Below are 12042 nucleotides of genomic sequence, written 5' to 3' on the forward strand. Positions count from 1 at the left end.
ATTCACTAATAACAAGACTGACATTTCGGGAATAGTTTAGTTGCAGTGACGCAACAGTACGTTACCATAATAGTACAACCGGATCACAGAATAACTAATTGACCGGATTAAGTTTCACCTCGAAATCCTTCCAAAGCTATGAAATTTGGTATGTATGTTAATTAAAGGTCTCTTTTTCATGTCTACACTATTTGACATTTGCGGACCTCGAGGAATCGCAGCCATCTTGGAAAATGTGTACTATCCTGGAGAAATTTGCGTTTTACTCTAAATATACGTTCTCTATGAAAATATGGTGTAAGGCAACATTAAAGATTCTTAAATTCTACACAAATAAGTCCTAGATAACTTCGCGGAAAAAATACATCTTGTTATAGAAAATAATAGCTGAATCCAGATTTAGCGCTTATACTCTTTCAGGGGATATTCTCTTAATATAAAACTTGGAGGAATATGAATTCCACTTTTGTCTATACATTTGTACACGTTCTACTCCAATATCAACATTTTACTCGACTGCGACTTAAACAGAAAGTAGGGTTATGGGTTTAAATACTGAAAATCAGTACACCCTGTAGCTCAGGATACTGGACGGATTTTTTAAAACGACATATTGGTAGATTCCTCTTGCCCTTCACAACCTGCTTACACATGTTTTATTAAAGAAAAATCAATACAGCTGCCTTGAGAGGACGCCGAATAGTAAATCATATTTTTACTTCTAGCGCCTAAACTGTTGAGTGGATTTCAATAAAATAGACATCAGTAGATCCATAATTGGTACACAAGTGCTATGCAATACAAATTTACTAAAATAAATAGAGGAAAAATGTGCAAAACTTAAAAATGTGACTATAAAAACAGATTTTAGGTCTTAAATGGGGTTTAAACAATAGTGACAGTAATGAAATTTGACACCTACAATTTCAGGGATTTCAGGGAGTTGCGTGTCATAAAATTGGAGCTTCGGGGACCACGGGGATCAAGCGCCATCTTGAAAAGTATAAGTCTTTTTTGGTTTTTCTTTTTTTCTCGGAATATCTGGGTTTAATGTGAATACTGTGTATGGCGAAACGAAAGCTAATATATATATAGACCTTGAGGTCCCCAAATGTGAAATAGTGTGGACATGAAAAAGAGACCTTTAATTAACATACATACCAAATTTCATAACTTTGGAAGGATTTCGAGGTGAGACTTAATCCGATTGTACTATAACTACATCCATGAAATTACAAACTATTTATTAAATTAGATGTGTACAGTCAAGTGTCAAAATATGGGTGCACTCATCATGCTCAAAAATATGTCCCATAGCTCTCATGTCAGCGAATTAAGAACTATGGGACATATTTTTGAGTAAGTTGTATGCACCCATATGTATGATGAATATGATGATTATATAATCTGTGCCCATATTTTTACACTTAACTGTACATACCTATATTTATTATTTAGTATGGTGGCAAGAGTGGCGAGACTTTATATCAATTTAATGGCAAACCGAATCTGAGCAGTATTACTTTTTCTTAATTAGCATGTTTAATCAATTACTAAACTGGTGCGAATGGAGTTTTTTGGATGCCACGCCACCTATCTGCTGGTAATATATTCACGTCAAAACAAGATCATCGTAGCAATGCGCAAGCGTGGAATTGGTCCTCTGGCGCAAGACTGTCCGGAGACGGCATCCATAATTATTGTGATCCAAGATCATTGATCCTCGGGCTCTAATGATCGAGTTTTGCAACTTCACTGGCGTTGGCTAACTTTCTTATAGATATTATAATTTTATTAAGAAATGCGAGTTCATGATGTCTTTGGAGCTTTGACTTTTTAGGTCCTAGATTAGAATATCAGCACGAGTAACATTATTGTGATTACGTCGTTTGTCGCCGCGAATAAAGTTATGTTACAAATGAAGTACCTAAGTTATGTAATGTTACATCTTTGATTCTGTCCCAGGCAGTCCCAGCACAGTTGAAAAGTTACTAATAAATATAACAACGAATAAAATCTAGGTAGTATCTAACGACGTATCCATTGGTGGCGAACAGTACAGTCGCCATCAGATATATCTGAGCGGCCAAGGTGTTCACAATATCTGAACAAGCACTCTAACGCCTTGACAATAGAGGCGTGTTCAGATATTTGTGAGCGCCTCGGCCGCTCCGATATATCTGATGGCGACTATACAACGGCTTCATTGGTACTTTTTCCAAGACGATAAAGGATATAGATATGCCAGGCAATAAGTTGGTCACTTACAAATTGCCAGCAATGTGAATATCAGCACAGCTCGCGTCATCTCGCAACCGTTCCACCTCCGCCGCATATTACTCTGAAACAAAAAATAAACAAGATTGTAGCACTAACTAGACGAATTACGGATTATACAGGTGTGTTATGCTCTTAATGAAATATTTGTATTTTATACTTAGTAGTTCGTAACGAGCCCACGAAAGGGGTCTTTTGTGAGTTTTGTGGTGCCCAATGGAAGGTATCATTTCTCCGAAAGACTTTTTGTTGTGTGACTTGTGTGCTTGCATTGTGCCTGCTAGAATATTTATCGATTTGGTGTTGCAAGCGCACTTATTTATACCTACCAATTTTACAAACTAAGCTGAATGCTAAGATACCAGCAAAGGTATATTATAGTCTGCATCTTCTCAAATGATTTTTACGCTTAAGACGGTAATCTGTTAAACAAAAGCCATTGTCTCTTTTGTGCGAGCGGTCGGCCATTGTGTGTGAGCGCCGCACGCGCCGTGGCACGCGCCAACTCACAATGGCACACAAAGGCCGACCGCTGGCACAAAAGAGACAATGGCTTTTGTTTAACAGATTACCGTCTTAAACGAAAAAATCATTTAAGAAGATGCAGACTATAATTAGTATGTGTTGATTGGGTAGTCGTGATTTCGAACTACAATACATACCTTTATGTAGAGTTTACAAAAAAAAATACAAGTTTGACCTTTTAACATTTAAGACTTTCTTGTTTTTATAAGACCCTTGTTGTTAATAAATCTGGTTCGGAGACAATTAGATGTGCACAGCACGGGGTCGCACGACAGGCGAGTTATGTTTCATATCTGTGTTTACACATGCATGAATTGCAAGTATACAGGGTGATTAAGTAGTTATTTGATATGTTATTATTCTTTTGATGTGTTAAATAATCACTCCAAAATGAAAACGCATTTTGGGTTACGTAATATAACTACCTACCTAATATACCTAAATAACCAGACAAGACAACCTTTTGATTTCAAAACACCTAAATCACAGAAGCTGTTCAAACAAATTAAGGAAGTATGTTACAACATATATTTATCATATGTTTGTAATCGGGCAATGGGATTTTCGCACTGTCAACTAAACACCTCATAGGTATACAAAAGGCGCGCTCGCCGCACGGAAGTCGTGCGACGGCTTCCCCGTCTCCGTCCAATTAATATCGCGCATATCCGAGCTTTCCCTCTGACATTCGAACTCGGACCATTCCTGCTTGGAATATCTTACATCGGAAATATACACTTGTTGAATAAATATGAAGACATATTTTATCTTTTAATCGAACAACTATTAAGATTCAGTGACTATAGCTTTCTATTTTACGACAATATATTGTATGGGAAGCGGCAGTAGACAATAGAATTGGCAATAGTGACTTAGTTATATCACATATTTATGTACCTATCTCAAAACTGTTACTAAAATTTAATTTTATACGGCATAGCCTATTAAATACAAACTATAGTTAGGGTTTCCAGTGCCGTTTCTGAAGGAACATAGTCACATATCTGAACAGGTAACTAACTATGCGAACCATTTTTAACCAACCGTATTTTCTACAACAGCCAATTACCAGCCCATCTTCCTACTTTTATGGCAGTTGTATAACAATCGTGCTGGCTCAGGTCGCAAATCAATTGGTAGTTGGCCATCGGTTGCTCGTCAACCGAGTGGTTATCCAAGCATAGCATAACCAAGACGGCGTGTGGTCTGTCATCTCGTGATCTGCATGGCTACTGGTTACATGTTAATCGGAAGCACAGGTCCGCCTTAAGTAGGTGCATGGAATGATTTTCACAGTGTGAGATATTGTCATGTATTCATTATACATGAACTGAGAAAATGTTTCGCAGGGTAAAGTTGTGACATTGATTATGCCGTGTCCGTGTACTTGTGTCGTATGACCGAATGTTTTACCTATACTCAATACCAAGTGTACAGTCGAAGGCAAAAATATCGATCCAGACAAATGGCTCAAAAATATGTGAACACTACTTTATTGTCTAAGGTGTAAGAGCGTACACATATTTTTGGAACTTTGGGAATGTATATATATTTATGCCCTTGACTGTACCTATCTATACTAAATATTGAAACTAAGACATTGGCTTGCTTTATATCAGTCTTTTTTCTAATTCTGTGTTAATTTATAGTTAAGCCATTTTATTTTGGTTGGAGGTTAGTTTGCATCAGTTAGTGGCCGTGGAATACGGAGAGCATTCCAATGATGATGAGCATTATAAATCACTTAGTATTTCAAAATGCAAAAATTAATTACTTCCAATGGAAATATTTCATTTGGCCCTGGGTGCCTAGATTTGTGTCTCTTTATCACTCTTCCATATATATATAGTGCGACAGTGACAGTTGCGTTACGTTCGCTACGGAGCGTAGATGATTGGCATGTTGGCTACGCGCCCTGGATTCTATTACGAGTGTGTTACCTGTATAGCTACTGTAGCTAAGTAGTTTTTAGGGTTCCGTACCCAAAGGGTAATAAAGACGGGACCCAATTACTAAGACTCCATTGTCCGTCTGTCTGTCACCAGGCTGTATCTCGTAAACCGTACCTGTCTAGACAGTTGAAATTTTCACAGATGATGTATTTCTATTGCCGCTACAACAACAAATACTAAAAAGTACAGAACCCTCGGTGGGCGAGTCCGACTCGCACTTTTCCGGTTTTTATACCTTTCTTGTAGGTCAAACTAAAGTAAAACCAGAACATAAATAGGATCTAAAAGAATGGAATACCTAAAATTATATTTCGTAATTATTATATTTCGCTTGGCGGAACAGTCCGTCTAACATGCAGCTAGCGTTTAGTGAGTCAGACTGCAGGCAGGAGACTTCCTCGGCTCATCGCTTGCAAAACCCGGGGTTTCCCATGCTAGCCGCTTTCGACTGTCACGAGGCGATCGAGATCGGGAGATCGAGGGTGATTGGGTCGGGGGCCGAGACTTTCTTACTTCATACTGTTTCCGTGACATAATATGGGTAAATAATAGGACTAGGTTATACCTAACATACTGATGAATGTTTTTTTGGGTCATTACCTCATTATGTGTTGCGCGTATACAAAACACAAATATTAAAACATTTTGTGAATATTATTGTATGCTATATCAAAAATAAAAATGAAACCGTTAACATTAATCTTAATGAAAGTTTGTCTAATTATTATATTTCTAAACATTTGTTTTTTTTTCAAGATTATAAGAATATCGAAATATAAAAATTCTGCAAAAAATATATTTTAGCGTGACTATTGTGTGAGATTCGCTTTATCTTATGTTATATATATAAATGCAATAAATGCAAGACTGACTGACTGATTCATCAAAGCAAAGCCGAAACTACAAAAGATATCAAGGTGAAATTTGCACACCAGGTTGCATTCATTTCATTTATTTATTTGTTTAACAATAATACATTTTGTAGTGTACAAAATATAAGCGATTTTGAGAAATTCAACCCCTAAAGGGGTTAAAAAGAAGATGAAAGTTTGTATGGGGTTCAAGTTTTATTTTAAGCTAGGAATTTGAAACTTCGTAAAAATATATTTTATTAAAATACAAGAAAACAAACTTTAGCGTTTTTGAAAATTCATTCCCTAAAAGCGTTAAAAAGGGGTTGAAAGTTTGAATTCATTACAAATGCTTTGAAACTTCTTAGAAAAAAAGTTATTTCAACGTTCTTGATAATTCAACCCCTAGGGGGTTGTTTATGTAGTACAATTTTTCTTTTAAGCCAGGAACTTAAAACTTGATAAACGGACATTATTAATCTATATAGGCATTTAAATAAATATTAAAAATAGACGAAAACTGATTTCACCGTTTTTGAAAATTCATTCCTTAAGTTGGTGAAAAAAGGGTTGAAAGTTTATTTATTTAATTATTTATAATCTTTATTGCACCATACATGAAAATAAAAATGCCGGACTTAATACCGTAATTCTCTACCAGTCAACCTTTGGGCTAAACCAGAAAGATTAAGTAGTAGCAGGGTCTTGACAGTAAAATGAACTTTGCATGAAGTTTGCATCGAGAACAATTTTTTTTGTAAATAGTGTACTTGAAATATCGTCAAAAGACACAATAATAGAAAACTAGAAAAGTGATTTCAGTGTTTTTAAAAATGTATTCTATTGAAATTTTAATATGAATCCCCTAAGTTGGCGCAAAAAGGGTTGAAAGTTTGCATCGGGAGCGAACACTTTTTTTAAATAGTGGACTTGAAAATCTTCTAAGTGGGTTGAGACGGATTATATCGAGAACAAGTTTTTTCAGTTAGGAGCTTGAAACTTCGTAGGTTGTGACAGACAAATCTGATGCGTTGTGTAATTATTAACAAATGATTACCATCCCTACTGCTACCTTTTGCTGCATAATGTTCTATGCTCATGTAGAATATATAATCACTAACATACAAATCCACGCGTACGAAGTCGCAGGCAACAGCTAGTACCTTGTAAAACATTAAAATCCTTACCTGTCAAACATAATTATTTTCCTTTTTGTATAGAAATTTTATATGGACTTATTACTTTGCTACCTATATTATGTCTCTCAATTCCAATTCTAAACATCTCGTGTATTAAATTTAAATGCTATGACAATGTAAGCAGTATTATTTTAGGTTTTTGATATCTGATCTACAAAAGCTTCACCAGTATAATCTACATTTTATTATTAGGTAGGCCGTAGGTGTATAATTTTCATTCTTTATCTTTATTTGAATAATAGTTAAGTGTGTTATTATATTACACAGAGATGTGAATTTGTCTAGTGTGCATTTTAATTGACATCTATTCACTTTGGCCCGACCATAACAACTTGTAACTAGTTATTATGCAAATCCGATCAGTATCGTCGACTTCATGTAATTTGGTAACAATGTGCGCAATTTTAAATTACATATTTGTGTTATTTTAATGTCTATACACAGTGAAAGTTCAACGTTTAGTCCATTTCCTGAATATGTAAGATTGTTTAAGAGTGTACCACTTTAATATCCATTGTTTTATAACACGATCTTAATGATTGTTAATAGGGTGTCAGGTTTGGGTTGCTAAAGTGATGCCAAACTGCATAGACTTGAAGTAAATACGTAGATTTTATGTATAAACAAACTGCCTATTCAGTTAGATACTTGCTTAGTATATAAAATTGCGTAGGTAGGTAAAACAATACACTTTTAAGCAATATTGGCCAGAATACGATTCTCACATTACACTTATATCAAATGGACAACAGCACCACAGTTAAACATATGAACATGGAATTAAATATAAATTAATCTTTAGATTTAAGATAATTGCCTTGCCCTACCAGGGCCCATAGACCTGTACCGCTGGCTATATTTTGACCCCTAGGTTATAAAAATATTAAAGTCAATTCTGTTTTCGCTTATGAATACTTTGTTAAGATGTAAATCTTACATTTTGTTTTGTGTCATATATATAATTTGCTTTTCTAGTAATTTGTTATTTTGTGGTAATTATTTTTTATTTTGAATTATTTTGGAGAAAAAAATATTCGAGAGAAAACATGTAACTGTGTTGCATTTAGGATAGTGTTTTTAGTGTGAAAACATAGTTTGTGTCAATTACGTCCACTGCAATCTGATACTATGTCATAATATTCTAAATGACACAAAAAAAAATTAGTTAAAAAAAAATACTTAGGTCGAATTTAATCGTTTAAATAGGTCCATTAAATGATTTTGTGTCTTATTAAGGCATAGCTTCATAAGATATTTGATGATTTTGTTGTAACAGGCTGTCACCATTACAAAAGAATATTAAAGATATTAGAGTTTACATCTTATTAATTTGAAATGCAGGATAAATAAGATATATGAATTTGTGTCACTTGCATCCACTGCATAAACAAATATTACAAAAATATTATTTGCGTTCAAACGAAGCTAGCGGGCGGTCTGAATGGGCAACGGAGGCCGTGCAGGGTGGGGCCGCGGCGTGACCTTGCCGTACGCAACGCATGTTTACTTCGCCTGTGCGCCAAATTAACTCAACTTATTCAAAGAAGTTACGCAAACAACACAACAACAAGCAAGCAAAGAATGCGTCGAATTATCTTTTACCTATTTAAAACTCATAGATATTGTACAATGTCACCATTATGCAAAAGAACTGTAAGTACATGTTTGATTTGCGAGCGAGCTGGCAACATTGCGCAGGGAAATCTTAAAAATATCGCGTTTACTTGAACGCCACATACACTTGTGACAGTGATAGGGAAAAGGTACCACTAAAGTAAAATTTGGTTATTAATACCGTGACTTTCTTTCATTCTTTGATAAAAAAAATTGCTATTTATGCAACAAGTGCGAAAATCATCTTTACACACGTGTATCATACAATGTTTTACTATGCATTGTGCGAGTAAATAAAAAAACATATGGCAAATAAGTTTAATTATTAAAAGGAGTGTTTTAAATCGACACGAGTTGCGAATTACCTATTCGCACGTGTATCGTACGTTTTACAGTACATATGGCCCTTTAAACTTTCGACATATGCACGGTAAGTGCTCTTTTCCGCACTAGTGCGAGAAAGTAGCACCATATGTACTGTAAAAAAAAAATTGAAAACAAAAAGCACTAGTGCGGAAAAGCAGTACTTTCCGCACGATTTGGCTCCGTAGGAAACGCACTTTTCGAGCACATGCATTGTAAAAAAATATATAGGACTGTATCTCCTAAACCATGCGTCGTAGCGCAAAAATAATAAAATTCCCCCCCCCCCCCCCCTTTATGTAACCCAAAAGTAATACAAGAAAAATACAATGAAAAAAAAAGAAACAAAATCTTTATAGGGCTGTATTAGCTGTATCTCCTATATCGTGCATCGTAGCGCAAAAATAATCAAATTTTCGCTCCCCTTTAAGAAGCCCCTAATTAAGATTTAAAAACGCAAAAAAGAAAAAAAAGAGGAAAAAATCTTTATAAGGCTGTATCTCCTAAACCGTGCGTCGTAGCGCAAAAATAAACGTTTCGGTCCCGTTTATGTAACCATTAATTTATATTTAAAAAAACGCAATAAAAAAAAACAAGTTTGGGAACAAATCAAATTATTTTATTAAATATCCGGCCTTCACCACTGGAGGGCTTCGTCACTTTTTCTTTAATATATGACATCTATTACAGTTTTTAACAAAAAAAAAACTTTACAGGGCTGTATCTCCTAAACCGTCGTAGCGCAAAAATAATCAAATTTTCGTTCCCCTTTATGGAACCCCAAACTAATATACAAAAAACACAATGAAAAAAAAGACAAAAAAAAATCTTTATAGGGCTGCATCTCCTAAATCGTGCATCGTAGCGCAAAAATAATCAATTTTTCGTTCCCCTTTAAGAAACCCTTAATTAATACTTAAAAAAAAAAAAAACAGGAAAAAATCTTTATAGAGCTATATCTCCTAAACCGTGCGTGGTAGCGCAAAAATAACAAAATTTTCGTTCCCCTATACGGAACCCCAAAGTAATATACAAAAAACACAATGAAAAAAAAAAAAACAAAAAAAAACTTTATAGGGCTGCATCTTCTAAACCGTGCATCGTAGCACAAAAATATTCAAATTTTCGTTCCCCTTTAAGAAACCATTAATTAAAACTTTAAAAAAAACCAGGAAAAAAACTTTATAGAGCTATTATAGCTATATATATAGATATAATATCTCCTAAACCGTGCGTGGTGGCGCAAAAATAATAAAATTTTCGTTCCCCTTAATGCAACCCACAATTTATATTTAAAAAAAAAACGCAAAATAAAAAAAAAAAAACATTATAGGGCTGTATCTCTTAAACCATGCGTCGTAGCACAAAAATAATTAAAAAAAAACCCCTTTAAGAAACCCGTAATTAATACTTAAAAAAAAAAACAAAAAAGAACCAGGAAAAAAAACTTTATAGAGCTGTATCTCCTAAACCGTGCGTGGTACCGCAAAAACAATAAAATTTTCGTTCCCCTTTATGCAACCCATAATTTATATTAAAAAAAAGGCAAAATTTAAAAAAAAATCTTTATAGGGCTGTATCTCCTAAACCATGCGTCGTAGCGCAAAAATAATAAAATTTTCGTTCCCCTTTATGAAACCCCAAAGTAATATACAAAAAACACAATGTAAAAAAGAAAAAAAAGAAAAAAAACAATAAAAAATCTTTATAGGGCTGTATCTCCTAAACCATGCGTCGTAGCGCAAAAATAATAAAATTTTCGTTCCCCTTAATGCAACCCATAATTTATATTTAAAAAAACGCAAAATTTAAAAAAAAAATCATTATAGGGCTGTATCTCTTAAACCATGCGTCGTAGCGCAAAAATAATTTGAAAAACCCCTTTAAGAAACCCGTAATTAATACTTAAAAAAAAAACAAAAAAAAAAACAGGAAAAAAACTTTATAGAGCTGTATCTCCTAAACCGTGCGTGGTACCGCAAAAACAATAAAATTTTCGTTCCCCTTTATGCAACCCATAATTTATATTTAAAAAAACGCAAAATTTAAAAAAAAAATCTTTATAGGGCTGTATCTCTTAAACCATGCGTCGTAGCGCAAAAATAATAAAATTTTCGTTCCCCTTTATGAAGCCCCAAAATAATATACAAAAACACAAGAAAAAGAAAGAAAAAAATAATAACAAAAAAACTTTATAGGGCTGTATCTCCTAAACCGTGCATCGTAGCGCAAAAATAATCAATATCCGTTCCCCTTTAAGAAGCCCCTAATTAAGATTTAAAAACGCAAAAAAGAAAAAGAGAAAAAAATCTTTTTAGGGCTGTATCTCCTAAACCGTGCATCGTAGCGCAAAAATAATCAAATTTTCGTTCCCTTTATGTAACCATTAATTTATACAAAAAAAACGCAAAAAAAAGAGTTTTTTTTATAGGGCTTGATCTCCTAAACCATGCGTCGTAGCGCAAAAATAATTAAATTTTCGTTCCCCTTTATGAATCCCCAAAGTAATATACAAAAAACACAATGTATAGGTAAAAAAGAAAAAAAGAAAAAACAATAAAAAAAACTTTATAGGGCTGTATCTCCTAAACCGTGCGTCGTAGCGCAAAAATAATCAAATTTTCTTTTATCTTTATTCAACCCTTAATTTATATTTTTTAAAAAAAACGCTTTCACTAAACTGCTGTAACTCGGAAACTGAGAATCCACAAAGGGGACTTTACTAAATTATGACACATATTAAAGCCTGACCAGTAATATATGATCATTGTCAAGAGGGCGCTGTTCATTCTCATGTATAGGGTGACAGTTCGGTATAGTATGAAAAATTATTGTATTTAATGAACATCATCCGATCATTGTAATTAATGTTGCTTGCCACGCTTAAACATAACAAAAATCACAATAAATTGCGTCTTACAATAAACTTAATAAGTCTACTAAAAATCGAAACAAAAGTAATTTTTAAGTCGCTGATGTGACATTCTCAATCAAAAGGTAGGTACCACTTTGTCGTTTACCATAAAGACGAAATTTGATTATATCTTTATACAAATAACCTGTCAGAGAAAGTGGTACCTTTTGATTAGGAACGTCACAAATGTTGGTCAGTATGAGGAGTGCAGCCTACAGTTTATTTTTAATTATATTTATATACCTACTACGGTAAGATTGATAAGACAATGTAATTATGCCTCCGAATCAAATAAACACACTGTATCGCAAAACTAAGTGGCGAGACAGCTCATAATGCCATCTCTT

The 12042-nt window shown here is 34.1% G+C and overlaps 1 protein-coding gene across 1 annotated transcript in view; it reads right to left on the minus strand.

The window, feature by feature from the left end:
• LOC134740988 (mucin-2) overlaps positions 1–12042 on the minus strand; it is a 65232-nt gene that overhangs the window by 14458 nt on the left and 38732 nt on the right. The window contains exon 2 of the mRNA XM_063673703.1: positions 2269–2341. Coding sequence (XP_063529773.1) covers positions 2269–2335 — 67 coding nt within the window. The 5' untranslated portion in view covers positions 2336–2341. The remainder of the gene's footprint in view (positions 1–2268; positions 2342–12042) is intronic.

The sequence above is a fragment of the Cydia strobilella genome, chromosome 1 (assembly GCF_947568885.1).
Source record: "Cydia strobilella chromosome 1, ilCydStro3.1, whole genome shotgun sequence".
NCBI lineage: Eukaryota > Metazoa > Arthropoda > Insecta > Lepidoptera > Tortricidae > Cydia > Cydia strobilella.